This window comes from Antechinus flavipes, chromosome 3 (assembly GCF_016432865.1).
Source record: "Antechinus flavipes isolate AdamAnt ecotype Samford, QLD, Australia chromosome 3, AdamAnt_v2, whole genome shotgun sequence".
NCBI classification, from domain to species: domain Eukaryota; kingdom Metazoa; phylum Chordata; class Mammalia; order Dasyuromorphia; family Dasyuridae; genus Antechinus; species Antechinus flavipes.
The window spans coordinates 635060010-635087746 of NC_067400.1; the positions used below are offsets into that span (position 1 = coordinate 635060010).

At 45.8% G+C, this 27737-nt stretch overlaps 1 protein-coding gene across 1 annotated transcript; it reads right to left on the reverse strand.

Annotated features, from left to right (window-relative positions):
* Window positions 1–704: 704 nt before the first annotated feature.
* On the reverse strand, window positions 705–27606 carry ZNF544 (zinc finger protein 544). Its single transcript, XM_051990997.1, has 7 exons — window positions 27487–27606; window positions 27134–27280; window positions 18977–19191; window positions 17444–17541; window positions 15607–15689; window positions 9268–9394; window positions 705–4945 (listed from the first exon to the last, which is right to left on the reverse strand). Exons 1-7 carry the CDS (start codon window positions 27604–27606, stop codon window positions 3798–3800), a joined length of 1938 nt encoding a protein of 645 aa, XP_051846957.1. The 3' UTR covers window positions 705–3797.
* Window positions 27607–27737: the final 131 nt, after the last annotated feature.

Sequence of the window (27737 nt, forward strand, 5' to 3'; positions counted from 1 at the left end):
TCTTGCTCTTTGCAGCTTCCATGCATTCATTGCTTCCAGTTACACTCAGGTATATAGCATGATGATCAGGGAAGAATAGTATTTCCTGTGTGACTAGCACCTCACGGCAAGCAGTAATGGCTTTCCAACTTTGTGCCCACCTGATTCACCCAAATCTCACCTGTGCCTTCAAAAAGCTAGGGCAGGCAGAGAAGTCATATTCCCAGTAAAGCCTTTTGCAGATAGTGAGTCAAGGGGTTGTCTACCCAAAGCATGTGAAGTTTGTTGTATTCCATAAATTAAAAATAAAATAATTTTTAAAACTCAATTTATGTGCAAATCAGAAGACATCACTCATACCACTTTATCATTTTTACCTGCCTCAAAGTCTTATGCCAATGAGCAAGTAATGAAACAGCAGGTACAAATACAATGGGAGCTGAATATGGATGGTCCAGGCCCAAGCCATTGTCTTCTCACTGGACTGAAGCAGCAGTGGCATTCAGCAGCCCTCTGGGTGTCTGAGCAGTCTTTTTTTAAAGGACCTCCCTGCGCATTTACTGATATGATGAAGGAGCTAATTGTGTCATTTAATCCTGGTCTGCTTTTCTCAACAGGTAGGTATACCATCCTGTGGTTAAAATACCCCAAAAATGTATGAAAACTTTTGCAGGAAAAATTTTGTAAGGAAATCCTTACCCTTAAAGTGCCAGAAGAAGATAAGCTTATAATTCTGGGTGACTTTAATGCAAGAAAAGGTACAGTCTTCAAGACCTGACAGGGAGTCTTTGGAGGGGTGAAGTCAGAAACACACAGCAATAGCTGTGACACTACTGATGATTTGTGCATGACTTCATCACCAGTACTGTCTTCCATTTGCCTAAATGCAATAAAACTTCACGGATACAGCCTCATAGCAAATACTGGCTCATAGCAAATACATAGCAAATAATAGTCTCTGTGATCATTAGGAAAAGAGGCAGACAGGATGCAAGAGTGACAAAGGCAACGTGAGGCGCAGAGTGCTGGACTTCTGATCACAGACATGTTTTCCAAGCTAAATATTTGCATTTTTAAAAATGTAGTGACCCCAGAGCAAGACAACTCCCAAAAGGTTAATGTCAAAAGTTCACAGTACTTCTCCAAACAAGAACAGTTCATTGTTAACTTGGAGTGAAAGCTGAGCCAACACATATTGGCAAGAGTGGAACAGAAAAGGAGTGGTCAGAGGTTGTGTACAGCACCACATTTACTCATCTGGGCTAGAACACTTAAAAACATCAAGACTCATTTAACAAAAACAATGAAAAAATTCAGAAACTGACAAATTAAAAATGAGAACTCCCCAGGGTTTACCAGCAAGATAGTTAAAACATCTCTAAGACAGGGTTTAATTCCATCAAAAGTAAAGTGCAAGTGAGCTTAGAAATGAAGGATTCCAGGCTCCGCAAGAAGGCAGTTTTATACTGTTAAGAACAACCTAAAGTGCTTTTGTGATGTCCTGAGGGTTATTTATGGACCAAAGACACAGGCCATATCTCACCTACTCAGTGCTGAGGGAGCCACATTGATTAGTAATGAGGAATAATGCTGAAGAGAAAGGCTGAACACTTCCATAATGTTCTCTGAAGCCACTGACTAGTTATCTCAGGTTCAAGTCAAGACCTCTCTAGCAAAAATTTCAACTGAAGAGGTTTTGAGTGCCATTAGGTCCTCTCATTTGGCAAGGCACATAAAGCTGAATCTAGTCCAGTTGAGATTTACAAGGCAAGGGGTCCATTGCTCAACAAAAAGCTGACTGAAATCTTCTGGGTTATATGATTGTCCCCCAGGAGTTCAGGAATGCCTCCAGTGTCCATCTCTATAAAGGTAAAGGAAATAGGCTGTCCTGTGACTGTCATTGATGGCAAAACTTTTGCCAGACTCCTCTTTGATAGACTGACCTTTTACCTGGAAGGAAATCTACCTGAGAACCACTATGGTTTCAGAAAGGACAAAGAGATGGTCAATATGATTTATGGTCAGCAACTTCAGGAGAAATGCCAGGAGCAGAACAGAGGTCTATACACAACGACCAAGGTACTGTTGGTCTTGAGGGCTTATGAAAAACGGTGTCAGAATCTGGTTGCCCAGAGAAACTCATCATCAGTATTGATCATCCGTATTGTATGTCAGTTTCGTGGTGACAAGCTTGCCTGGGTTCGGTATGATGCTCTTGCACTTGCCCAGTGCCCAGTGAAGTGAAGCAGGTCTGTGTGCTTGCTCCTATGCTTTTTAGCATGATGTTTCCATGCTAAAAAGTTTTCAGTGATGCCTTCAGCAAGGGTGAAAATGGTACCCAGGTCAGCTCCCTCACTGCCAGTAAATTATTTAACTTGAAAAAGCTCCAAACCAAGACTAAGGTGGAAGGAGATTTGGTGCACAACTCTTGGATTGCGCTTGATTGCATTCAGTGTAGACTCTGAAGCTAAGAGGCAACAAGAGATGGATCAATTCTCTTCCACTTGTGCTAATTTTGGCCTGATAACACAAATAAAATGGGTTTTATTGTTCCACTAACAAGCACCATGCCATCCACATATGGACCTATTAATTACAACAAATGGAGATGTTTTGAATGTTGTGGATAAGTTCACCTACTTTCAAGAGTGTCCACATATGGCCAGAGCTAGTTCAGTGTTTAGGCAGCCCTGAAGGAAAGTGTGAGTGAGAAGAGGTATTAGGCTGCCTAGCAAACTGAAGATCTACAGAGCCCTTGTGCTGATCTCATTGTGGTACACCTATGAAACCTGGACAGTCCATCAGCACTGGGCCAGGAAACTGAGTCGCTGCCATTTGAGTTGTCTTAGGAAGCGTCTGAAGATCGCCTGATAAAGTGTCAGACACTGAGGTGCTTCCTGAAGCTGAACTGCCACGCGTGGACACTCTACTGCAGAGAGGACAGCTCTGAGGCTGGTCACTTGGTCCCAACATACATTAGCCTAAAAGCCTTTAACAGAGAATTCACACAGAGGTCAAAAGAAACAGTAGCAGAACACGCTCAAAGTCCCTCCAAAGAATTTTGGGGCTAATTGGGTGACATGGGAGACAGTGGCAAAGGACAGGCCAGCATGGAGTGCCCAGATCAAAGGAGCTGTGCTTTGAGCAAAGCAAAATTGCAGGATCTCTGTAAATGTGGAAAGAGCTCCACTCCAAAGGTTCGTCTGCACTATTTGTTCCCGACCACGGCAGAGCACTGGGAGCTCCTACTGGTTCGATAAGCCAGTCGGATACTATGCCTGGACTCCAACACACTGTGCCATTTTGGTCTTCAAGAACAACCCAGCCTTAGGTGACCAGGCGGAACAAACCTAATTCTTTTTTCTCACCATAACGTGATTCTCTCCTTCTCCTTACAATCATATCAGCAAAATGCAAATCTATATTAAAAGGGTAGGGGCAGGAGTACTATCAGAGAATTAAAAGAATTACCCCAAAATATATATAACTTATTTTATTTAGTGCGTTTAAAAAGTGAAATGGATTTTACTCCCTCTGAGTAACATGAACAATAACAAATTATCAGAAGACAGATCAAAGTTATTACTCATAAGTGTGAATAGTTTAAATACCACCATTAAATGAACGAAAGCCTGGCCCCTGGCAGCTCGTGGACTGTTCGGCACATGGTAGGCTTGTCGTCAATGCTTGTTGATTGAAGATGCTTTTTCAGAAAACATATTTGCCGCAGAGATAAAGCTGGACTAGCTTAGACGAGATAAAGCTGGACTAGGAAGATTCTGAAGATCCCATGATAAAGTGCCAGACACTAGACGGGGCTAGCTTTTCTCTCTGGAGTGAATCTTTTGATGTCGGGTTAGGTTGGTGCTCCGTGTGAAGGTTTTCCCACACTCTTCGCAGCTGTAAGGCTTCTCCCCAGTATGAATCTTCTGATGTTTACTGAAGTTCGAGTGGTGCCGGAAGGCTTTCCCGCACTCACTGCATTCATAGGGCTTTTCTCCAGTATGAATCCTCTGGTGTTCAACAAGCTCTGACCGATGACTAAAGGCTTTGCCACACTCTGGACATTTAAAAAGCTTCTCTCCACTGTGAATCTTGTGGTGTTTGATGAGGCTTGACCATTGCCTGAAGGCTTTCCCACACTGGTGACACTGGAAAGGCTTCTCCCCCGTGTGAATCCTCTGGTGCTGCACCAGGACGGAGGATTTGCAGAAGGCTTTCCCACACCGCTCACATGTGTAAGGTTTCTCTCCCGTGTGGATCCTCTGGTGGACAATAAGGTAGGAGCTACTGCTGAAGGCTTTCCCACACTCGGTGCACTGGTAAGGCTTCTCCGCAGTATAAGTTCTCTGGTGCACGACGAGTTCTGAATGGTGGTTGAAGGTTTTCCCACATTCGCTACATTTGTGGGGTTTCTCCCCTGTGTGGATCCTGTGATGTACAATGAGGTAGGAGCTGTTGCTAAAGGCCTTCCCACATTCAGTACATTTATAAGGCTTCTCTCTTGTATGAATCCTCTGATGGACAGTGAGGTAGGAGCTGTTACTGAAGGTTTTCCCACACACGCCACATTTATAAGGTTTCTCTCCTGTGTGGATCCTCCGGTGGACAGTGAGAGCTGAGCGGTTATTAAAGGCCTTCTCACAGTCGCTACATTTATAAGGCTTCTCTCCAGTATGGATTCTCTGATGCACAGTGAGAGCTGAGCGGTTATTAAAGGCCTTCTCACAATCGCTACATTTATGTTTCCTTTCCGTGGGGACCGTACAATGTTTGATTGCCTGCCTCACGTGTCTCTCCCCCTCCTGAGGTCTTGCCGTCTGGCTCCCACATTCCTCATCAATCCTCAAAACAGAGCGGTGAGCACACGGTCTGAGGCTTTCCACCGACCCCTCTCTGGATGCTTCTTCTTCAGGGACATTCCCCTTTGAACCTTTCTCCTGGGTCTTGTTCCTAGTCTCCCAGCCTACAAGAGAATAAAATTAAGTGTGAGGATCCCTAGTGAAGTGAACTGGGCAGCTTGGATGAAATAAGGCAATTGTCAAAGGTGAATGTACATCCCAAAATATGTCCTTTACTCTTTGGGAGGAGACTGGGAAAGGGCAAGAAGGGGACCGTGACAACAGCCAAAGAAAATGCCCAGAATAAGAAAAACAGCAGACCACCTGAGGTTTAGGAAAATCGGCTTGATGACTGAAAGATGGACTGGAGTAAGAAATGCCTAAGGCAGACAGACCAATGACCCTGGCAGGCTATCACAATAATCCAGGTGGTAGGTGTTAGATGATAAGGGTCTACACCAGGGTAGAGAACCAGAAAGAAATGATTCAAGTATCATGGAGTCACCTCAGGATAACACAAGACTTAGCAGTTTCTACACTAAACAATCTGAGAGCTGGGAATGTAATATTACAGAGAGTAAAGGAGCTAGGATTACAACCAAAGAATCAACTATCCAGAAACACTGAACATAATCCTTCAAGGGGAAAATGGATATTCAATGAAAGAAAGGACTTTTTTGATCAAAAGACCAGGGCTGAACAGAAAATCTGACTTTCAAATACAAGATGCAAGAGAAACACACACACAAAAAAAGTTAAACAGAAAAGAGATAAGGGATTTAAAAAGATTAAAGTGTTTATACACGGGAAAATAACACTCAAGACTCCTAAAAAAATTTCTCATTATTAAGGTAGTGTGAATTAAATATGATGAGGTAATATGCAAAAAATAAAATTAAGGGGTGAGAAAGAGAATGCACTGGGAGAAGTGAAAGTGGAGAATGGGGTAAATTATCTCATATATAAGAAATGAAAGAGATTTTTCACTGCAAGGGAAGATGGGAAGAAGGGGTGGAGCATATGAACCTTGCTCTCATCAGAAGTGGTTCAAAAAGGGAATAACATACACACTCAGTTGGGTATAAAAATCTATCTTGCCCTACAAGGAAGCAGAAAGGTAAATGCATGAGAGAAACATGAGGGGGAGATGGGGGGCGGGGAGGAAAAGAAGGGAGAGGGATTGAGGTAAAAATAAGAAGCAAAACATTTGAGAATGAACATAGAATAAACAGGAAGAAAATAAAATGATGGGAAATACATAATAGTCAATAACAAAAAATTTACAGCATGTTTCTCTGATAAAGGTTCTCATTTCTCAAATATATAGAGAACTAAGTCACTTATAGAAATATAATTAAAGAATATGAAATAATAAAAGCTATCTATAGTCATATGAAAAAAATTTTCTAAGTCATTACTGGCCAGAGAAAGGCAAATTAAAACATCTCTGAGCTACATTTCACCCTTCAGATTGGCTAAAATGGCAGAAAAGGAAAATGATAAATGCTGAAGGGATGTGAGAAAACTGGGACATTAAAACTCCACTGTTGGTGGAGTTGTAAACTGAGCTGACCATTCTGGAAAGTAATAGGAACTATGCCCAAAGGGCTATAAAACCTTATGTTCCCTTTGACCATGCAATACTATGACTAGGTCTGCAATCCAGAGAGATAAAAAACAAAACAAAAAAAAAAAAGGATCTATAAGCACAAAAATATTTACAGTCATTATTTTAGTGGTGGCAAAGAATTGGAAATTGAGGAGATATCCACCAGTTGGGGAATAGCCGGACAAGCTGCTGCATCTGATTGTGATGGAATGCTGTCGGGCCATAAGAAATGAGGAGCAGGCAGATTTCAGAAAAACGACTTACATGAACTGTCGCAAAGTGAAATGAGCAGGAGCACAACACTGTCTGATGACCACTTGTGAATGATTTAATTATCTCAGCAATACAATATCTTCAAAGAAAGAACTGGTGGAGTCTAAATACAGATGGAAGCAGACTTTTTTCTTTATTTTTCTTGAGGGTTTTTTGTCTGTATTTTCTTTTACAACGTGACTGACATGGAAATATATTTTGCATGACTTCACCTATAAAACCTATGTCAAAATGCTTGCCTTTATAACTGGAAGGGGAGAAGTGGGAATAAGGGAAAGAAACTGGGAATCAAAAGTTAAACAAAAACAAATGTTAAAAATTGGTTTTGCTTGGAATTGGGGAAGAATAAACTATTAAATGTAATGCACAATTTGAGAGCTGCCTTTTACAGAAGATATGACCCTCCCCTGGACATGTGTGTATATAATACAGCCAAAATTCTATTTCATTTTCTATGTGTACATGTATGTATTTGTGTATCATTTATAGATGCAGTCAAAATTATACTTAATTTTCTGTATGTGTAGGTACATATGTATGACATGGCATGATACAGCCAAAATTTTATCTTCTGTGTATTTTGTTTCTCTTGTGACACTCCCAAGAATAGATGCTCCTCCATAGCCAGGGCTGTTTCATTTTTGCCTCTGTCTTCTCCACAAAGAATGCAGTCTCTGACACACATGATGCTTATGAGAGGGTTGTGTCACTGGGCCAGCCTTTCCTACAGGTGATTTTCAACCACTTTCCTAGGAAAAAAAAATCTCTGTCCTCCCTCTCTCTCATATTACACAAATGAAAAAACAAGTGAGGAAATTCCAAAATCAAAAACTAAAAATTATAACTGAAGCTGAAAGAATTTTTCCATAACAGTTTACAATAAAAGCAATCCCTAAGGTAATAGAAGAACGTAAATGAATCATAAATTTTTCCTCCAAACCAGAAACTTATTACTTCCAAGGCACACAATCTCATCTAACTTTAAAAAAAAAAGTAAAATTAAAATTAAAGCTGTTCACCCATCTAGGTCAGAACACTTACAAACATCAAGACCGGTTTGAAGAAAATGATGGACAAATTCAGAGTATGCCAAATGAAAAAGAAGAGTTCCACAGTGTGTACCAGCAGGATAGTTCATCCATCTCTAAGAAAGAGCAATTAACTCCATCAAAAGTAAGGCACAAGCAAAGCCACAAGAGATTCTTGGCTCAGTAAGAAGACCTATGAAATTCCGTTTTCTGCTGAGAGTAACACCCCAAAGCCTTTTTGTGACGCACTAAAGGCTATTTATGGGCCAAAGATCTGTGGTGCATCTCAACTACTCTGTGCTGATGGAGCCACATTGATGAATGATAAGCCCAAGATCCTAAAGAGATGGACCAAACACTTTTTATAGTGTTCTCAATAAATTATCATCAAGAAACTGAAGCCATGACCTTTTGCGTCCAGTTGAAATCAATCCCTCCCTAGCCGAAGTCCCAACTGATGAAAACGGTCTGAACATCATTAGGCCTTATTCCTGCCGCAAAGTACCGCTGATTCTATTCCAACTAAGATTTACACGACGGGGATCCATTACTCATACAAAAGCTGACTGAAGTTTTCCAGATTATATAGCAAGAGTTGGTCATCCTCCAGGAAGTCAGGGATGCCTCAACTGTCCATCTCTATAAAAGGTAAAGGGAGTAGATTGTCCTGTAACAAACAGAGCGATGGGGCAGGGCAGGGTCTTTCTCTTAGTCAATGATCACAAGATTCTTACTAGGCAGATCCTCCACCTGGAAAAAGGTCATCTACCAGAGAACCAGAGAGGCTTCAGAAAAGGCAGGGAAATGGTCAAACTGGTATCAGAGAAATGCCAGGGGCAGAACAGTTGCATGTACTTGCGCGCGCGCGCGCACACACACACGCACACAGAACATGCGCACACGTACACATATACAAATATACATACACACAGGCTTAGACACAAGTGCCCACATGTGTGCTTTTACAGACACACACACGAACAGGCCTCCCTCATCCACATGGTCATGTGCACACATACACAAACATACATGCCTACATATGTGTGTGCATAGAAGCACGCGGCAGCACAAACACAATCACACATATATGCAAATATATGTGAGTGCTCATACACACACATGACCAGAACACAGGTTTGAATGGCTGCTCCCCCAAAAGAAAAGAATAAACTCAGGTAGAGCTAGGTCTGAAGTCTGAGGACTTGGAGATACATGGGTGAGCAAGTCCCTGAACCTCTCCCTCTCCAGAGGTTGGGCTAGTCACTTTCCCAAAGAATCTGAGTTCTGAGTGTATGTATATGTGAGAGACAGACAGACAGAGACAGAGACAGAGAAACAGAGAATACCCCCAAGCTACCTCTCAGACTCTACATACACACAAAAAAGATGACCCTAAATCTACAAACACATATGCCCACTCACAACTGGACCTCTACTCCAAACTCAAGCTCCTCAGACTCCCAGTCCTGCCCCTAGACAGGAAACAAAGAGCAGCAGATATTGAATTATGGGACCAAGGGGAGAGGGGCCGCCTTACCCAGGGAGACCAGGTTCCGGTAGGTCTCCAGCATCACATCCCGGTATAGCTGTTTCTGAGCGGGGCCCAGCCACCCCCACTCCTCAAGGGTGAAGTCCACAGCCACATCTCTGAAGGTCACGGGCTCCTGAAAACCAAGCACAAGCCTGCTAAGGGAGCACAGGAGAAAGACTTCTAGGTCTTTAGGCCTTCATTTCTTCCTTTTATAAAATGTGATTTTATAATCACAATGCAAAGTCCCTGCCCAACTGGATAAGCTAAGTGAGAAATTAAGGCTGGCACTTACAATGGAGGGGTCTGGGAGAGGTCTCTTGAAGAAGATGAGATCTGAAGCAAGTCTTGAAGGAAAAAAGAAATCCAAGAGTTGGAAGAAAAGAGATAAAGCATTCCAGACATAGAGGATAGCCAGGGCAAAGGTATGAAGGTGAAAGGTGGAGAGTCATATTAGGACAGCAAGAAGGTGCACCTACAGAGAGAAAGAACATGTGTGAAAACTGAAAAGGTTGGAAGGAAGCTTTAAATTCTAAGCAGGAGAGGTAGCCCTCTGAACTCGGTGGGCAAGAAGTAGACATGATAAGATCACTCATGGCTTGATGAAAAATGGACTGAAGCAGGGAGAAAATCGAGGTAGGGTGGGGGCCAATAGCTCTTTCAATAAGCTAGGTGTCAGGTGATCATAGCAAGCACCAGAATAGGGTCTGTGTCAGAGGAGAAAAGGGGAAGCACTGAAGAGATGCTGCAAAGGTGACATAGACCAGAAGCTGCAGAGGTGAAATGGACCAGAGGTGCTGCAGAGGTGAAATGGACCAGAGATGCTGCATAGATGAAATGGACCAGAGGTGCTGCAGAGGTGAAATGGACCAGAGATGCTGCATAGATGAAATGGACCAGAGATGCTGCATAGATGAAATGGACCAGAGATGCTGCATAGATGAAATGGACCAGAGATGCTGCAGAGATGACATGGACCAGAGATAGAGCAGAAGTGAAATGGACCAGAGATGCTGCACAGATGAAATGGACCAGAGCTTTTTGAAATTTTGACTTTCAAATACAAGACTCTAGAGAAGCATGAAAGGGTAAAATAGGAAAGGGAAATCATAAGGGGACTTAATAAAGTTTAACTCTGTACATTTCTACATGAGATGATACTTGTATATCCTGAGAAGTTTTTGATTATTGGGGCATGAAATACATATAGTCAGAGGGCATAGGTGTGAATTGAATGTGAAGGGATAATATAATAATAAAACATAATAAATAAACAATAAAAAGCAATTAAGGGGGAGATGGAATGTACTGGGATAAAGGAAAAGAGAGAGGTATAATGGGGTAAATTATCTCACATGAAAAAAGAAAAAAAAATCTTTTAATAAGAATTGGTTCAAAGAGGGAATCATATAGACACTCAATTGGTATAGAAATCTATCTTGTCCTACAAAAAAAGCATTTGAGGAAGGAGATACATAAAGGGGAAAGCGTGATAGAAGGAATGGCAGATTGAAGGAGGGGATGGTCAGAAGCAAAACACTTTTGAGGAGGGACAGGGTGAAAGAAGAGAGAGAATAGGATAAGCAGAAGGGAAATACAATTCATAAGTTATTGTGGGAAGAAAATCGCAGCAATTTTTTCTGATAAAATTGATATAAAATATATAGAGATTTGAATCTAATTTATAAAAATAAGATCCATTTCCCAACTGATAAATGATTTTAAAGATATAAATAGTTTTCAAACAAAGTAATCAAAGTAATCTATAACAACATGGGGAAAAAATGCCCTAACAGTACTGATTGGATTAAATTAAAACAATTCTAAGTTGTTACCACATACCTATTAGATTGGTTAATAGGACAGAAAAGAAAAGTGACAAATGGTTGAGGGGGATGGAGAAAATGAGACATTAGTGCAGTTGTGAAATGATTCGATCTTTCTGTAGAACAGTTTGGAACTGTTTCCAAAGGGCTATAAAATCATACATACTACCCTTTGATCCAGCAGTGTCTCTATTGGGTCTGTATTCCAAAGAGATCATAAAAAGGAAAAATAAGGCAGCTAGGAGGCACAGTGGATAAGAGCATCAGCCCTGAAGTCACAAGGCCAGAAGTCAAATCTGGCCTCAGACACTTAATACTTCCTAGCTGTGTGACCCTGGGCAAGTCACTTAACCCCAACTGCGGAAAGGAAAGGAAAGGGAAAGGGAAAGGAAAGGGAAAGGAAAGGGAAAGGGAAGGGAAAGAGAAGGGAAAGGGAAAGGAAAGGAAAGGAAAGGAAAGGAAAGGGGAAGGGGAAGGAAAGGGAAGGAAAAGGAAATGAAAGGAAAGGGAAAGGGAAGAAAAGGAAAGGGAAAGGAAAGGAGAGGGAGAGGGAAGGGGAAAGGAAAGGGAAAGGAGAGGGAGAGGGAAAGGAGAGGGAGAGGAGAAGGGGGAGGGGGAGGGAGAGGGAAAGGAAAGGAGAAAGGGAAAGGAAAGGGGAGAGGAAAGGGGAAAGGGAAAGGGAAGGAAAGGAGAGGGAAGGGGAAAGGGAAGGGGAAAGGAAGGGGAAAGGGGAAAGGGGAGAGGAAAGGGAAGGGGAAGGGAAAGAGAAGGGAAAGGAAAGGGAAGGGGAAGGGGAAAGGGAAGGGAAAGGGAAGGGGAAAGGGAGAGGGAAGGGGAAAGGGAAAGGGGAAAGGGAAGGGGAAGGAAAGGAGGGGAAAGGAAAAGAGGGGAAAGGAAAGGAGGGGAAAGGAAAGGAGGGGAAAGGGGAAAGGAAAGGAGGGGAAAGGGGAAAGGAAAGGAGGGGAAAGGAAAGGCCTGGAGAGATTTACATGAACTAATGCTGAGTGAAGTGAGCAGAACCAAGAGAACATTTTACACAGCAACAAGAAGATTTATGTGATGATCAGTTCTGCTGAAGTGGCTCTTTTCAACAATGAGATGATTCAATTCCAATGCACTTATGATGGAGAGAGCCATCTGCATCCAGACAGAGGACTGAAACTAAAGCTGCCTCCAGAAAACCTCCCCAAGAAACCTGCTCCCAGAGAAAACTATCATATATTATATAAAAGAAGAGAACACCATAGAAATATATTTAGAAGAATTGCACATGTTTAACTTATATTGGATTACTTCTCTCTAGAGGAGGGGAGAAGGAGAAGAGTGAGGGAGAAAAATATGGAACACAAGGTTTTGCAAGGGTGAATGTTGAAAATCCTTTGCATAAGCCCTGTTTGTAGTGGCTAGAAACTGGAAAATGAATGGATGCCCATCAATTGGAGAATAGCTGGGTAAATTGTGGTATATGAATGTTATGGAATATTATTGCTCTGTAAGGAATGACCAGCAGGATGAATACAGAGAGGCTTGGAGAGACCTACATGGACTGATGCTAAGTGAGATGAGCAGAACCAGGAGATCATTATACACTTCGACAACGATATTGTATGAGGATGTATTCTGATAAAAGTGGATTTCTATGACAAAGAGACCTAACTGAGTTTCAATGGACAAATGATGGACAGAAACAGCTACACCCAAAGAAGGAACACTGGGAAACGAATGTGAACTATTTGCATTTTTGATTTTCTTCCCGAGTTATTTTTACCTTCTGAATCCAATTCTCCCTGTGCAACAGGAGAACTGTTCGGTTCTGCAAATATGTATTGTATCTAGCATATACTGCAACATATTTAACATATATAGGACTGCTTGCCATCTTGGGGGGGGGGGAGAGGGAGGGAGGGGAAAAATCGAAACATAAGCGAGTGCAAGGGATGATGTTGTAAAAAATTACCCTGGCATGGATTCTGTCAATACAAAGTTATTATTAAATAAAATAAAATTTAAATTAAAAAAAAACATATTAACATCTATTTAAAAAAAAAGAAAATCCTTTGCATATATTTTGAAAATAAAAAGCTATTTTTTAAAAATCATGCATTCCTTTTGACCTAAATACCACCACTAGATCTGTATCCCAAAAGATGTATTTAAAAAAAAAAAAAAGGAAAGGACTTATACATATTAAAAAATATTTTGAAAACTCTTTTCTGGGGGCAAAGAATGGAAAATTGAGAGGATGACCATCAATTGGGAAATGCTGAATAAATAGTGGTATGTGATTATGATGGAATACTCTATTATGATGGAATACATTATAAGAAATGATAAGCAGATTGCTCTCAGAAAAATGGGGAGGGCTTTCCATGAGCTGATACAAACTGAAGTATTCTGTGTATAAAGTAATGGCAATAATACAAGATGTTCAGCGTGAAGGACTCCCCTATTCTCAGTGATACAATGATGCAAAATGTTTAGCCATGAAGCTGTTCTCAGTGATACAATGATGCAAGATGTTCAATGTAAAGCTATTCTCAGTGATACAATGATGCAAGATGTTCAGCCATGAAGCTGTTCTCAGTGATACAATGATACAAGGTGTTCAATGTAAAGCTATTCTCAGTGATACAATGATACAAGGTGTTCAATGTAAAACTATTCTCAGTGATACAATGATACAAGGTGTTCAGCCATGAAGCTGTTCTCAGTGATACACTGATGCAAGATGTTCAGCAGTGAAGGACTCATCTATTCTCAGAGATACAATGATGCAAAAGAACAGACTTCCAATGAAAAACACTGTCCATCTCCAGAGAAGGATCTGGTGCTATCTGACTACAAAATGAAGCACACGTTCTGGCCTTCTCAATGAGGGAGGAGGGAAGGAATTAAGGAAGAGGATCTAGAATTCAAAGTTTTCAGAATGAATGTTAAAAATTGCTTTTACATATAACTAGAGAAAATGTTAAAAATTTTCAGAATGAATGTTAAAAATTGTTTTATATGTAACTAGGGAAAAGCAAAATAATAAATAAAAAGAAAAAAAATGATGTCTATTGGACGTCCAGTTGGAAAGGTCTGAAAGACTGCTGGGAGTCTCTCCACAATGATGAATTCCTCAGAACTAGGGAGGTGCCCAAGAGAGCAAGCAGCCCAGAAAAGTCAAAGAAACAGAGTAAAGACTGTTCAGGCTCAGAAAAAGGAGGACCCTTGGATGTGACCATCCAGGTAATGAGGCTGGAAACCAAGGGCCACGGATGAGAGAAGGGAGGACGTGAAGGCAGCCAGTGTAGATGACTCTTCCAAGAGCCAGGAGCCATGGGGGTCCAGTGAGGGTTTTTAAAGGCTGTGAAATACAGCAGTGGAAGGGAGAGACATGGAGAGCCTCTGAACATCCCCACAGGGGATGCTTGGGAAGGGGTGAAAGGCAGGATAACCTCACGGAGAGTGGGGGACAGAGGCTGCATTAGCGGCTGCCAGTAAGTCTCGGGGAGCGGGGGGGAGGACAGAAAGCAGCAGACAAGGCCTACCCAGGGATGGGAGAGTCAGGAACACACTCAGGACTACCCTGTGCCCTGTGGCTGGCTGACCCAAATTCTCCCCTTGACTCCCGCCATGAGCCAACACAATCCCAGCATGAGCATGGACCAGCCTGTGGCCCAGGGCCTCAGCCGGTCCCCCAAGGCCATCCACAAACTGTATCCAACCTCATTTCCCTCTGCTCCCAAACACTAAGTCCCTAGCTCGGCCCCTACAAATGCCCAACTCCAGGCTTTTGTTCCAAAAAGCAAACCCGGTGCCTGACCCTTGTTGCCCACCCATGCTTGTATTTGGGCTGCCCTTCTCCTGAGCTGATAGGGGGAACCACAGTTCCCAGAAGACAAGGACTGGCCCTCTAATCCTCCCTCTGGTCTTGACCCCACAGAAGGAGTGGGATTTGTGGTGGAGGGGGAGGAGGGACAGAGTAGAGCAAGTGGGACCCAATTGTTGTCTTTGTGGGAAACAAAATTCTGAACCCCAAAATGGGCGCACATTCACTCAGTGAGTGGAGCGGTTTAAACTCCCTCGGGGTGAGACAGAAAGGAGAAGCATCTTTTCTCCTCTGGCTCAGTCCTACTCTTCCCTTCAGAGGCCTGGCCCAGCCCAGCCTGCCAGCCTTCTTCGTTTGCCCCTTCCATGCGGCTCCAGACAGACTTCCCAAAGCTAAAGACGGCCGCTCTCCCAGCCTTGGGATACACGGCTTCATTTGTCTGAGGTTCAGCAAGCTTCGCGTTTGCCTCCAGTTCTGCCCCTGAGCCCCGCCAGGCTAGCAGCTTTAGAGCTGGTCCCCTTAGCAGAAGCTGTAGCCAAGCTAGCTCCTGGAATCACCAGGGGTCTGGGGGGAGACTGCACCCCCCACCCCAGTTCTTTGCAAAATTTGGGGAAACTTGACTATCAACATTTCTTACACCCTCAAGGAGTGGCCATTCAGACAGATGGTAACCAGGGAGGGGTCTACACACCAAAGCCTGAAACCTACCTGGGAAAGGGCTGCTCCATTCTGCTCCTCCTCCTCTTGCTCCTCCTCCTCCTGGGCTGGGGCTGTATTCTCAGTGGGCAGAGCTAGGGGAAGACATGGGAGTCATGGGTGGGGGGCCAGGCCTGTGCAGTACTGATTCCTCCCTTCTCACCCTTTGTTCCCCCCTTCCCCTTCTCCCCTTCTTCCTCTTCCTCCTACTCTCCCCCTACCTCCTCTCCCTTCAATGGGTTATGCCCTCAGTGGGCAGCACTGGAGAAGTACACATGAGGGACCAGGCCTTCCCAGTGGTGGCTAGCTGTCCTCCTCCTCCCTCTTCTTCCTCTCCCTCCCCTCCCCCTTTTCCTTTTCCTGCCTCTCCCCTTCCTTCCCCTCACCTCCTCCTTTTCCCTCCCCCTCTTCTTTTCCCTACCCCTTCCCTCCACCTTCCTTCCCTCTCTTCCTTTTCCTGCCCCTCCCCTCCCTTCCCCCTCTCCTTCCTCCATCTTTGAGGTACCAAAGGAAGACAGGGGAGTCTGGCCACATCCCTATTCCACCAGTAGGAAGAACTATTGGGACCACAGTGTAAGGAACCCTAGTAAGAAATGCTAAGTGAGTCTGGGCCAGGTCTTTTGTATAACTGTTTGCTGAGAACATGAGAAAGTGCTTACAGCCATCTGACAAAATGCCAGGGAAGCATCCAAGAAGAGCCGGCCATCCTTGTAGTGCCGTCGACAATGAGCATCCTTTATGACTAGCCTGGGTTTACCCTGGAAACCTGGCCAGTGTCTTGAGTAAACCCACTCCTCCTAAAGGAATCAAAGCATATTCTCCTTGGTGGGCCTTTTGTGAGGGAGCAGTCCCTGGAAGGCCGCTCCATTTCAATGGTCATGTACCAAAGGAGGACACTTAGCACAGAACCTTCTTTGTTCTCAGCCTGTAAAAACCCCTTAGTGGAAAGGGACTTTGAGAACTCAGCCAGAAAGCCTTGGACAACTTGTCCAAGGACATCTTGACACCTCTCACTTGAGACTCCGCAGACTCAGATGTTGGTGCTTCCTCATAGCAGTGATGATGTCTGTTGTTTGTTAGTGTCTTTATTGTGGCCACTGTGGTTAATTTTGTACTACTTTTATGCTTAATGGTAATGTCTATTGTACTTGTTTGTTAGTGTCTTTATTGTAGTCACTGTGGTTATTAATTTTGTATCACTTTTATGCTTTGAGTTTCCTCCTCCCTTATTTCAATCAAGGCTCTGAGCAGTAATAAACTTAGACCCACATTCTTTAAGACTAGGCCTGCTGAAATTAGAATCCCACACCTAGATTAAATTTACACACAAAGATAGGGCAGGAATAGGCCAGGATTTAATCCCAAACTTGCTCACTCCAAATAAAAGCTCTCTCTCTTTGAGTCCCAGGCTCCTGAGCTGGAGAGGATCTGCTACTAACCCCAGAGAAGGGAGAATCCTCCCTATTCCCACCCAGGAGACAAACAGGAAACAGAGATGATGACTCACATCTCTACAGCCTCAGAAGGACCACTGACAGATAGGGAAACCAAGGGCCTGCCACAGAAGGGAGGGATCTTTTTATGACCTTGGTTGGAAGTTGAAGAGGTGAGAGTGGAAAGAGAGGGTCAGGGCCTAGAACCAGGCCTCCCAAGTGAGGGGAGCTCCCTTTTCCCAGGAACCCATTCCTCTTTTCCTTGTCTCTGTAGTCACAGGCCTCTGAAATCCTGGAAGCCAGCTCAATCAGAAGGAACCTGCTGGGGGCTGACCCCCAAATTCCCTTCTTACCCCCCTCCTCCAACATTGGAGCCACTTGGGCAAAGCTGCCCTCAGTGGGGGCTCAATCCTCACGTAGTCCTAGGATCCGGGGTCTTGGACAGCTACTCTGCTTACTTCTGGGTGGTCCACACACCTTGAGGTTCTGGGGACTGTGTCTTTGAGGGTGGCTGCTGTGGGCAGAAGTACAGAGACATCAGTGAATCAATACACCAACATACATTTATTAAGTTCCTACTGTGTACCTTGCCCCTATGCTAAGAGCTTGGATTAAAGAGATAAAAACAAGCTGACCCTGGCCTGTGAGGTGAGGGATCTGGGAGAAGGAAGAGTGACTCTAAATACCAAGGAGGGAGTGCTTAGAGTTCATTCTGGAAGTGGACAAGAGCCCCAGGAACTTCCAAACGAAGAGGGGCTCTGGTTTTAGTGATTAAAAAAAAGAAATTAGAAGGATCTGAGTCAGCCAGGAGAAAATAAAAGTTTGCTCCATGCAGATGATCTGAAGAGGTGCTTTGAGAATTCTAGATCATCCAAAAACCTTCTGGAAATGATCTCCAGCTTTCACAAAGCTGCAGGACAGAAGATACCCTCCCTTCCCCCACAGATAAGCAGCATTTCTACACGTGGACCACAAAGTCCCGCAGCAAGATGGAAAAGGAAATTCCACTTAAATTACTGGAATGAAAGGAGATCATACCGGGAAAACACTTTGGTGGGTGCATGGGGGACAGACTGGAGGGGCAGAAACCCACCCCCAATAGCTCCTGAAATGGTCCAAGTGATGATGGTCTGAGAGGAGGGGAGAGAGCAGTATCAGAGGAGAGGAGGGGGCCAGGAGATGGGGGGGGTGGCAGAGGAGATGAGGGGGCCAGGGGTTGGGGGGGGGGCAGTGTCTCAGAAGAGGTGGGGAGAGGTCACAAAGAAAAACAGCCCAGCCCATTACCACTTGACTGTGAGCAAGGGAAGGGGCGGCCAGTACCTTGGACAGAGGCTGGGGTCAGCTGGAGCTGATCTCAGAGAGCTAAAGGATTCGTGAGTAGAGAAGGCCGAGGGGTGTACCAGGAGCCTGCAGTGTCCGGGGGGAGGGCAGGGTCACACATGCCCACAAGGGAGAACGGAGGGAGCACGGAAGTGAGGGAGGGCGCTGACAGCCCCGGGACTTATGGCATGGGACTCCTCTCTACACCCAGGGAAACAAGGTGAGCTTACTGTCCGGGGGTCTACAAGAAGAGACTCAGGGTCAGAGGGCACCATCTGTCCAGGGTCCCGACTTGGAGACGCATTCAGACTGGCTAAGTGCATATTAAGCACCTGCTGCGGGGCCGAGCTTTGGAGACCAGCGAGCCCCAAAGACTGGTGACGTCTCCAACCCCTCCTCCCTCCCTGCCCCTCTCTACTAGGGCTCTGGTGGCGCATTACTTTCCAGATCCCAGCTTCTCTGCCCGGGGCCCTAGCAACAGTTGACGTCACCTCCAGGCACCAGCAAGGAGTGACGTCACCCAGTCACGTCCCCTCCCCGGGCGCTGGGGCTCCTCCCCTCCCCATGCCCGGGACGCTATGCACTAGCCAAAAGAATCGGGGTTCAGAGACACCGGGGTCCGCACGTACCGGCTCCGAAGGCGCTGCCCCGGGGTGCGGGGAGCCAGGCACGCAAGGGCCGCCGGGGAACGGGCAAGGGGCGGCCTGACAGGGCCAGGGACAAAATGCGTGCATCCCCAGCCGCCGGGAGCACAGTGCGCCTGCGTCCTGAGTCCCTCCAGAGGCCCTCCCTTCCCACGGACTCTCCAATCATAAGCCGCATCTGAGCCCTCTCCTGTCTCTGCCTAAAAGCCTACCACCCCTAGAAAGGGCCGTTCTGTCTCCATGGCAACCACCGGCGTGCCTCTTCCCCAGCTCCGCCAACCCAGAGCCTAAGGACTCTGCTGACTGCAACTTCTGGAGCGACTGGGGATCCTCTTCTCCCGCCCGGCTTCCCTCCAGCGCTCTCACCCCTTCTAAGATCGCTCAGAGACCCCCCCGGCCCTCATTGAGGCTAAAAGTGCTCAGAGACCCCCCCGGCCCTCATTGAGGCTAAAGTGCTCAGAGACCCCCTCGGCCCTCATTGAGGCTAAAGTGCTCAGAGATTCCCCCCGGCCCTCATTGAGGCTAAAGTGCTCAGAGACCCCCCCCCCCCCTCATTGAGGCTAAAAGTGCTCAGAGACCCTCCCCCCTGGCCCTCATTGAGGCTAAAGTACTCAGAGATTCCGCCCCCCCCTCCCCCGCCCTCATTGAGGCTAAAAGTGCTCAGAGATCCCCCTGGCCCTCATTGAGGCTAAAGTGCTCAGAGACCACCCCCCCCCCGCCCTCATTGAGGCTAAAAGTGCTCAGAGACACCCCCCCCATTGAGGCTAAAGTGCTCAGAGACCCTCCCCCCCCCCCCTCATTGAGGCTAAAGTACTCAGAGATTCCCCCCGGCCCTCATTGAGGCTAAAAGTGCTCAGAGACTCCCCCCGGCCCTCATTGAGGCTAAAAGTGCTCAGAGATCCCCCCGGCCCTCATTGAGGCTAAAGTACTCAGAGATTCCCCAGCTCCCATTCACACCACAAAGCCTTATTCAACATCAAAGGATTCATACTGGAGAGAAGCCTTATAAAGGGATGTACCTCCTGGGCAGGGAGCAAATCTGAGGAGGGGGCCCTGGCAGGGAGAGAGAGTCCTGGGAGCAGGATGAAGAGGAAGAGCAGGCCCCCTTCCCTCCCTCCCCCCTGCCCTCCATGGACCCCAGAGCCAGGCTTGCTTCCTGCTTGTTGGGTTTCTGTCTCCACTGAAGGAGGGGTTGTAGCCAGGGAGAGAGCTGGGGGGGTGGGGGGGGGTCATCCTGAGCAGGAACACTAAGCAGAGGAAAGGACCACTGGTGGGAGATTTAAGGCTGTCCGGCTATTTCTGACTGCTCCCAACACATGAGCCGAGGGGTGGGGGTGTCCCCGGGGTTTAGTCTTGGCTCTTGTCCCTCTGCGCTCTTTGTGGCCCCTCAGCTGCTATCTTCTGGCCTCCCTGGGTTGCTTCCCAGCCCCCAGCCCTCATCATCTCTCTTTTGTCTGCTTCTGGATACAAAGGAGGCCATTTCACCGCTGAGCCCCAAGACCAGCCCTCTATCCCCTCTGTGCCATCGTTCACAGGAATAGCAGTGCCAAACCCCTGAGAGAAGGGACCCTCCCCAGAGGGCCTTGTCTCCTACTTTACTCCACAATGGAGGCCATGCTCCCTCCCTGCCTCTCCTCTCCCTCTCCACACTTGACCTTCCTCCAGTTGCCACCATCACATCCTCTGCCCTCCTCTCAGAGGAAAGTGGTCTTTTGCTGCCGGTTCACCACTGCGGGGATAGAGGTCCTCTTCAAGAAGGACCAACCACTGTGCCAAGTACAGTAACCAGCTGGGGATACCGAGAGTCCTTGCCCTTGAGAAGCCATAAACTAATAAGGGAGAGAACAGCACACAAATATAGTGAAAGCAAGCTCTCTCCAGGTCCTACAGGATGTGGAGGCAGATAGAGACCACTCGAGGTGGAAACAGGTCTCAGTCTGATTGAGGGGATGCCCACTCAGTGATTAAGGCTAGGTAAGAAACAAGGCAGAGGAGGTCCTCTCTACCCAGTCCAAATGGACATTTCTGGCAACAGAAACACTTGCTATTTACATGCCCTCAGAGGAGCCCGATAATGACCAAGTGGGGCTTGACTTGGGACCTGGGACCTATTGTTGGTCAATTGATAAAAAGCGAAGTGATTTGGACGTAGGACATGATCCTAGGCTATAAATCTCAAGATATCTTGTGAGGTTTCAGCAATCAAAATGTACTTAGTTTGGGCTGAGCACCTGCAGGTAAGGATATATCATCTATGTGGACAAAGAGAAGGGAGAGAAAGAAGAGCTTCATAAATGCCCCTTGACCGGCTTATACCAGATAAGTCCTTGTCCTGGGGACCAAAAGATCACTCTAAGAGGTCCTTCCTTTCTCTTCTGCTCACCCCAGGACTGAGACATACTCCAGACCTTATGAACTCACAAGATTGAGGGCTGAAGCCCCTTCACTCATCATTGGGAGACAGAACAGTCATCGGGCTTCTCCAAAAGCATGGAGTAATCAGAGCAATAGTATGTCAAAAAAAAAAAAAAATGCCCTATTGATTGGGAAAATGCAAATTAAACAATTCTGTGGTACTGCCTCATAATTAGATTGGCCAGGGGGACAGAAAATGACAAATGGTGGAGGAGATATGGGGAAAATGAGTTACTAATGTTGATCAAGTTGTGAACTGATTCAATCATTTTACAGAGCAATTTGGAACTGTACCCAAAAGACTTTGACCAACAGTATAACTATCAGCTCTGTATCCCAAAAGTGATGGAAAAAAAAAAAAACATTTTCACATTATCTAATATAAGACAATAACCATAATTTATGATTATGGGGTGTACAAAGTTTCTCATAATATATTTTCAACCAATAATCAAGATCAATATTTGTCCTTATAAAAGCTGTAGAAAGAAATCTAAGACTCTGAATGTTATTAAAATATTCATCTTTTGTTTGATAAACCTAAGAACTCTTTGTTCACCTATAGCCAAACCAGAGCCAGCTTTTCAGGTTCAAATGCTTGTTTCAATGTGCTCTCACTAAAGGGGACCCTAAACTCCTCTCAAAGCTTCCCTTTAGAGAGGGCAGAGATCTGGACTTTCCAGCTATCTGCTTTATTTGAACTCCACAGAATTTGATACCCCCAATACCAGATAATCCCTGGCATTCCCCTTCATATTCCCTCTTAGCAGCTTTGTTTTAATGTTCCCTTCCCATATTAGATTGTAAGCTTCTTGAGGCAGACACTTTTTCTTATTTGTATCTCCATTACTTAGCACAGTGTCTGATGCTTTTGTGTTTGACTTTTTGTGACTCCATTTGGGGTATTTGGGGCAGAGACAAGGGAGCGATTTGTCACTTCCTTTTCCACCTCATTTTATATATGAGGAATTGAATCAAACAGGGTTAAGTGGCTTGTTCAGGGTCACCTAGCTTGGAAGTGTCTGAGGTCATGTTTGAACTCAAGCCAAGGATACTTTCTGCCTCCAGATGGTGTGGAAAGGTGAAGAATTTACAGATTAAGCTCAGATTGATCAGAGACTGTTAACTAAAGTAGATCAGGCCGATAGGCCCCAGTCATGTGATTTTAGATGAGACCTGGAATGCAATTCATTGTCCAAAGAAGGAATTAAGTGGCTGAAGCTGTATATCACCTTTCTCACTGCATTCCACTGACCACATAGGGGGATAAAGGTTTATGTAACTACTCACAACATACAGAGGGTGGGATTTTGGGGGTTCTTTGTCTGAAATGTATAAAAATTATAAGCATCTTCAAGTGAATGACTCTCCTCCTGTGGGTATCCTTGCTGTCCTTTCGGGCCGACAGGCCAGGACAGTCCGCTTCTCGAGATTCTAATAAACTTTTTCTGTACATCATTTGGAGCGACTCCTGAGTAGTCAGTTTGGGTAGTTGCAATTGCCCCAAACAAGACCCTGCACTCTATGCATTATGGCACCTATAACACATTTAAGGAAGTGAATTTTCATGAAAGAAATCTATTAATCATTCTAATTTAGGAGTAAGATAAGGAGTAAGAGTAAGATATGTATAAAAATAAAATTTGAATTGCTTCTGTAGATTGGCCAATGACTAATCAGCTAGTCTCCAGAGCTTGCTTTTTTAAAACTAAGAAACATCATTTTGTATATTATCTATAATAACTTTTTCATAAAAGTGGTTATTTTTATTAAAGTATGAATTTGAGGTACTGGCGTTTTTTTTAAAAGAGTCCTGAATTTTTTTACAAATATCTATGACATCCACAAGTCTCTTATACTATCATTTCATTTTATTTTTATTATACCATAAAGGAAAATAGAACTTTCTTAGGAGTTGAACCCTTGACTTAGAAGTACTTTGGTAAGCAGCATGTTTCACTGCAAACTGAAGTTGCCCACGCCTCCCACCAAGAACATTACAAGATTTTGCAATGAGACTTCTCACGGTTTGGGGGGGAGAAAGTAAAGCTGGTGACCTTAAATAAAGCTGTGTATAGTGATTCACTCATAATTCTTTGGTCCAATCCCCCTTAAGTTCAGTGCCTTCCCTCTGCCAATTCTTCCATCTATCTTGGGTAGAGCTTGCTTTATATATGTGTTTGTTCACTATTTTTTGCCTCTTTTTCAGTCCCTACAACTTTACACAGTACCTGGAATATAGCAAGTGTCTAAAGATTTCTTGCTTTAATGATTGAAAGTATTCTCTTCTCTGATCCTCTGATAATCTTATCTCATTATCTGATTCATCCTTCAATGTAGATGCCATTATTATCCCTGTATTACAAATCAGGAAACTGAGGTAGAGGATCAATGATTGCCCCGGGGATGCCCAGCATTCTGGGCATAATTCAAGTACAGATCTTACCAATTTTTGGCCTAGGACTATCTACTGTACCACCAGCCCTCTCAAAGCCAGGAATTCTCGGGGAGTGGGGAGGTGGGATGGTGGGGTACACCCACCAATGGTGAGACCTGAGACCATAGCAGATGGTCAAGAAGACTATTTTTGCCCTTTTTTGTATCCCCAATATATGCCTGGAAATAGTAAGCACTTAATAAATGTGTAATGATTAACTGAAACAAAATATTTTGCATTTCTTCCTAGGGCAATAAGAATCCATTGAAAGTTACTGAAGGATTTTTGGATTTTGTCCTTCATTCTCAAAGAAAATCATGATATCGGGGAAGTGATGTCATGACATGCACGTGAACTGGATCTAGGTGAGGGAGAACTGGGCAAGGTCACTGGCCTCATTTTCCCCCTCAGAGATGTGGATCCAGTAGGCACAAAGATGGTAATTATGGTCACACTTTTACTTTAAGAAAATCCCTCTGGTCACTTAATGGAGGATGGACTAAAATGAGGAGAGACTAGAGGCAAGAAGACCCCCCAGCAGCCAGCTACTATAGCAGCTCATGTGATATTGAAGTGATGAGGGTCTGCACCAGAATGGGGCAATGTCAGAGGGGAAGAGGGGGATGTATTGGAGAAATGGTATGGAGACAAAATTGACTAGAGATGCTGCAGAACTGAAATGGACCAGAGAAGCTGCAGAGGTGAAATGGACCAGAGATGGAGCAGAACTGAAATGGATCAGAGAAGCTGCAGAGGTGAAATGGACTAGAGATGATGCAGAACTGAAATGGATCAGAGGTGAAACAGAGATGACATGTACCAGAGATGGAGCAGAGGTGACATGTACCAGAGATGGAGCAGAGGTGACATGGACCAGAGACACTGCAGATGTGAAATAGACCAGAGATGGTGCAGAAGTGAAATGGACAGGCCTTGGCACCATGTTGGATATGGACAGTGAGAGAGTAAAGAGTGCAACGTGATCCTGAAAGACTGGAAGAATGAAGGTGCCTGCTATAATAATTTAGCAGACAGATGGCAGGGATTGGGGAAGAAATAATGGGTTCTAATTTGGACGTTGAGTTTAAGATGTCTGTCTACTGGACATCCAGTTCAAAATGTCTTTAAGATAGTAAGAGATCAGCAGAGAGGTTGAGGCAGGAGAGGTTGTTTTATGTATGCATGTTGTTATGATGTATCATAAGCATAGCAGTAGTAATTTAATTCATGAGAGCCAACAAAGTCACCAAGTGAAATAGGATGGAAAAAGAAGAGAAGAGCACCCAGGACAGAGCCCTGAGGGAATGGACAGGGTCTGGAGGAGGTCCCAGCAAAGGAGACATGGAAGGAATAAGTAGTCAGAGAAAGAGACAACCAGAAAAGAGTGGATGTCCCTGAAAATCTAGAGGAAAGAGAGGACTCAGGATAAAAAAGTGACCAACAGTGTTTAATGACACAGAGCTGTCCAAGAGAATGAGTCACTGGATCTGGTCACTAAGAGCCTGCCAGTCACTTTGGAGGGGGCAGTTTGGGTGGAATGATAATGTCAAAGGTCAAACCATCACGGGTTTGGAAGACAGAGAGAGGAGAGATGCTATCATAAATGGTGAATTTGAGTTTAGCCACAAAGGGCAGAGGAGATCTAGAATGACAGTTAGCCGGGTAGATAGGTCAAGTGAGGATTGGGGGAGACTGGTTAGGTTTATAGGTTTGAAGGAGCAAGGAACCAGAGAGAGACTAATGATCTAGTGGAGTAGGTAAGATGGGGAGAATCCCTGGAGCAGGTGGAGGGTCAACCTTGGTCAGGAGTCAGACCACCTCAGCATGGAAGATGGGGGAAGAAAGGAAGGAGGGGTAGGGGTTTCTGAGGGAGGGGAGGGGAGAAGAGGAAGTTCATGGCAAATGGTCTCAGGTTTTTTCTACAAAACAGAAAGGGTTTCAGCAGAGAGAGGGGGAGGGGAGTAAGCTGATGAGGGAGCTACAGTAGGACAGCCTGGTAGCATCAAGGGCCCAGTGGAGTGTGTCCCGTAAACCTGTAGTGGGCCCTGTCAGGACGTGATTTTCTCTACCTTTATTTACCATCATGTATATGGGCGTGAAGGTCAGATGGTGAGAGTGATCCAAGACTGGAGCTTTTGGGGGGGGGAGAAGCGCACATTTGGGCTCATGGTAGAGATTAAGGGACTCAGGAGAGGAGCACAAAGGTTGAGCTGGGTCGCCAATGGGGAGAAGTAGAGGGAGTGGCTAGAGCAGGGGAGAGAGCCTGAGAGAGGGCTGAGGGGTCAAGGGAGAGTAGGGTCATGTAAGGGGAGCCAGAAGGATAGGGGAGAGGACAGTAGCTTTCTTTAGATAAGGGGTTTCAGAGTTCTAGACCATGGAACTAAGCAGCCTGTCGGTGCGACGTTTGTGGGTGACAGCAGGATCCCAGGTGTGGCCGAGGTGAGTGGAGGTGAGCAGGTAGAGAAATAGAGAGGCTTGGTCTCTGAAGGAGTCAGTGTGTACGTGGAGTCCCCTGGCATGAGAGTAGCCTCCAAGGAGCAGAGGAAGGCTGTGAGCCAGGTGCTAATTCATTCATTCAGGAAGGGGCTGTCCTGAGCGTGTCTGTAGATTTTAATTGGGTGGTAGATGTGAACAGCATGAACCTCAAAGGAGAGGGAGTGAAGAAGGGGGAGAAGCCAGATAGGACCCTGGGGAGCAGGGAGGGTTCCAGCTTAATCCCTCCCAAGAGGAGCAGAGGAGAGAGGGTGAAGATGCTGCTGAAGAGGGCACTGACCATCCCTCTTTGATCTTTAGTGGAACCTCCACCCCCACCTTTGGGGTCCCGGAAGCTGGAAAGCAGGGACGGTTTTGCTGACTTGCTGTCAGGGTCCCGGACTCCAAATCCCTTTCTTATCCCTCTTCCAACATCGGGCCACCCAGCCGTGCCAAGGTCCAGGTTCTTGGCCGGTTCCTCTGGCCTCAGGGTTTCAGAGGTCAAGCCCCTGATTTCTAGGGGACTACGCAGGAAGTAACCTGCAGGGGCTCAGTCTGGGGCGCTGGGGATGTCTCCTTGAGGGTGGCTGCTGTGGGCAGAGGGAGGGAGTAGTGGGGCTGCAATCCCACAGCTGAGCCGGAGTCACAAAAACTTGTCCCAGATCTCCCCTCCCCCACCCCCGACCCCAGCTCGGCGGCCAAAGGAGAGGGTCGACTTCCCAGGCGGCGCCGGATCTCTGGGCTCCCAAGTACCCACTGCATGTGGGCGACTTTGAGGCTATCCCATCCCAGGACTCCGACAGGCACATAGGAAGCACCTGCTGCGTGCCCAGGTACTTGAGGCCACAGGAGACAAAGCTCTTCTTAGGGCCCCAGCAACTGGTGACATCACCAGGCCCCGCCCCCATCGGGCTGTACCCAAGAGCCCCAACATATGATGTCACTCGTCCCAGTTCCTCCTCTGCCTGAAGCGACAGTAACAAGTGACGTCATTATCTCCGCTCCTCCCCCTTGCCTCCGCCTGGGTCCAGAGACCCCGGTAACAGGTGATGTCATCAGGTTCGCCCCTCCTTTGTGTCCCGGACCAGCCTTGTGACGTCACTACTCCCCGTCTCTTCCCTGCCTCCGGCCCGGCAGAAGGACCGACGGCAGTTAGGACTGCGGAACGTACCGCCCGCGAGGGCGCCTTCCCCGGGGCGAGGGAAAACAGAAGCCAACCGAAGCCTGAGGAGGGTTGAAGGGTGGACGGCCCTGCGCGCGCATTCCCAGTCTCGGATGACACAATGCGCATGCGTTTCGGCAACCCTGCACTACACTTCCCAAAATCCTCCAAGAGCCCGCCTTCCCTCCTTTTGGGCGGCCCCTGCATGCTGCGCATGTTCCTGGCTGAGGGCGGGACGTACGCACCAATCAGAAAGGACT

Bases quoted from the DNA above. Each gene is read 5' to 3' on its own strand.
- ZNF544 (XM_051990997.1), bottom strand. From the start codon at position 27,606: ATGCGCATTGTGTCATCCGAGACTGGGAATGCGCGCGCAGGGCCGTCC. The intron at 27,281-27,486 runs GTACGTTCCGCA...CTGTCGCTTCAG, and splicing joins GGAAGGCGCCCTCGCGGGCG to GCAGAGGAGGAACTGGGACG. The intron at 4,946-9,267 runs GTAAGGCGGCCC...ATTCTCTTGTAG, and splicing joins CCGGAACCTGGTCTCCCTGG to GCTGGGAGACTAGGAACAAG.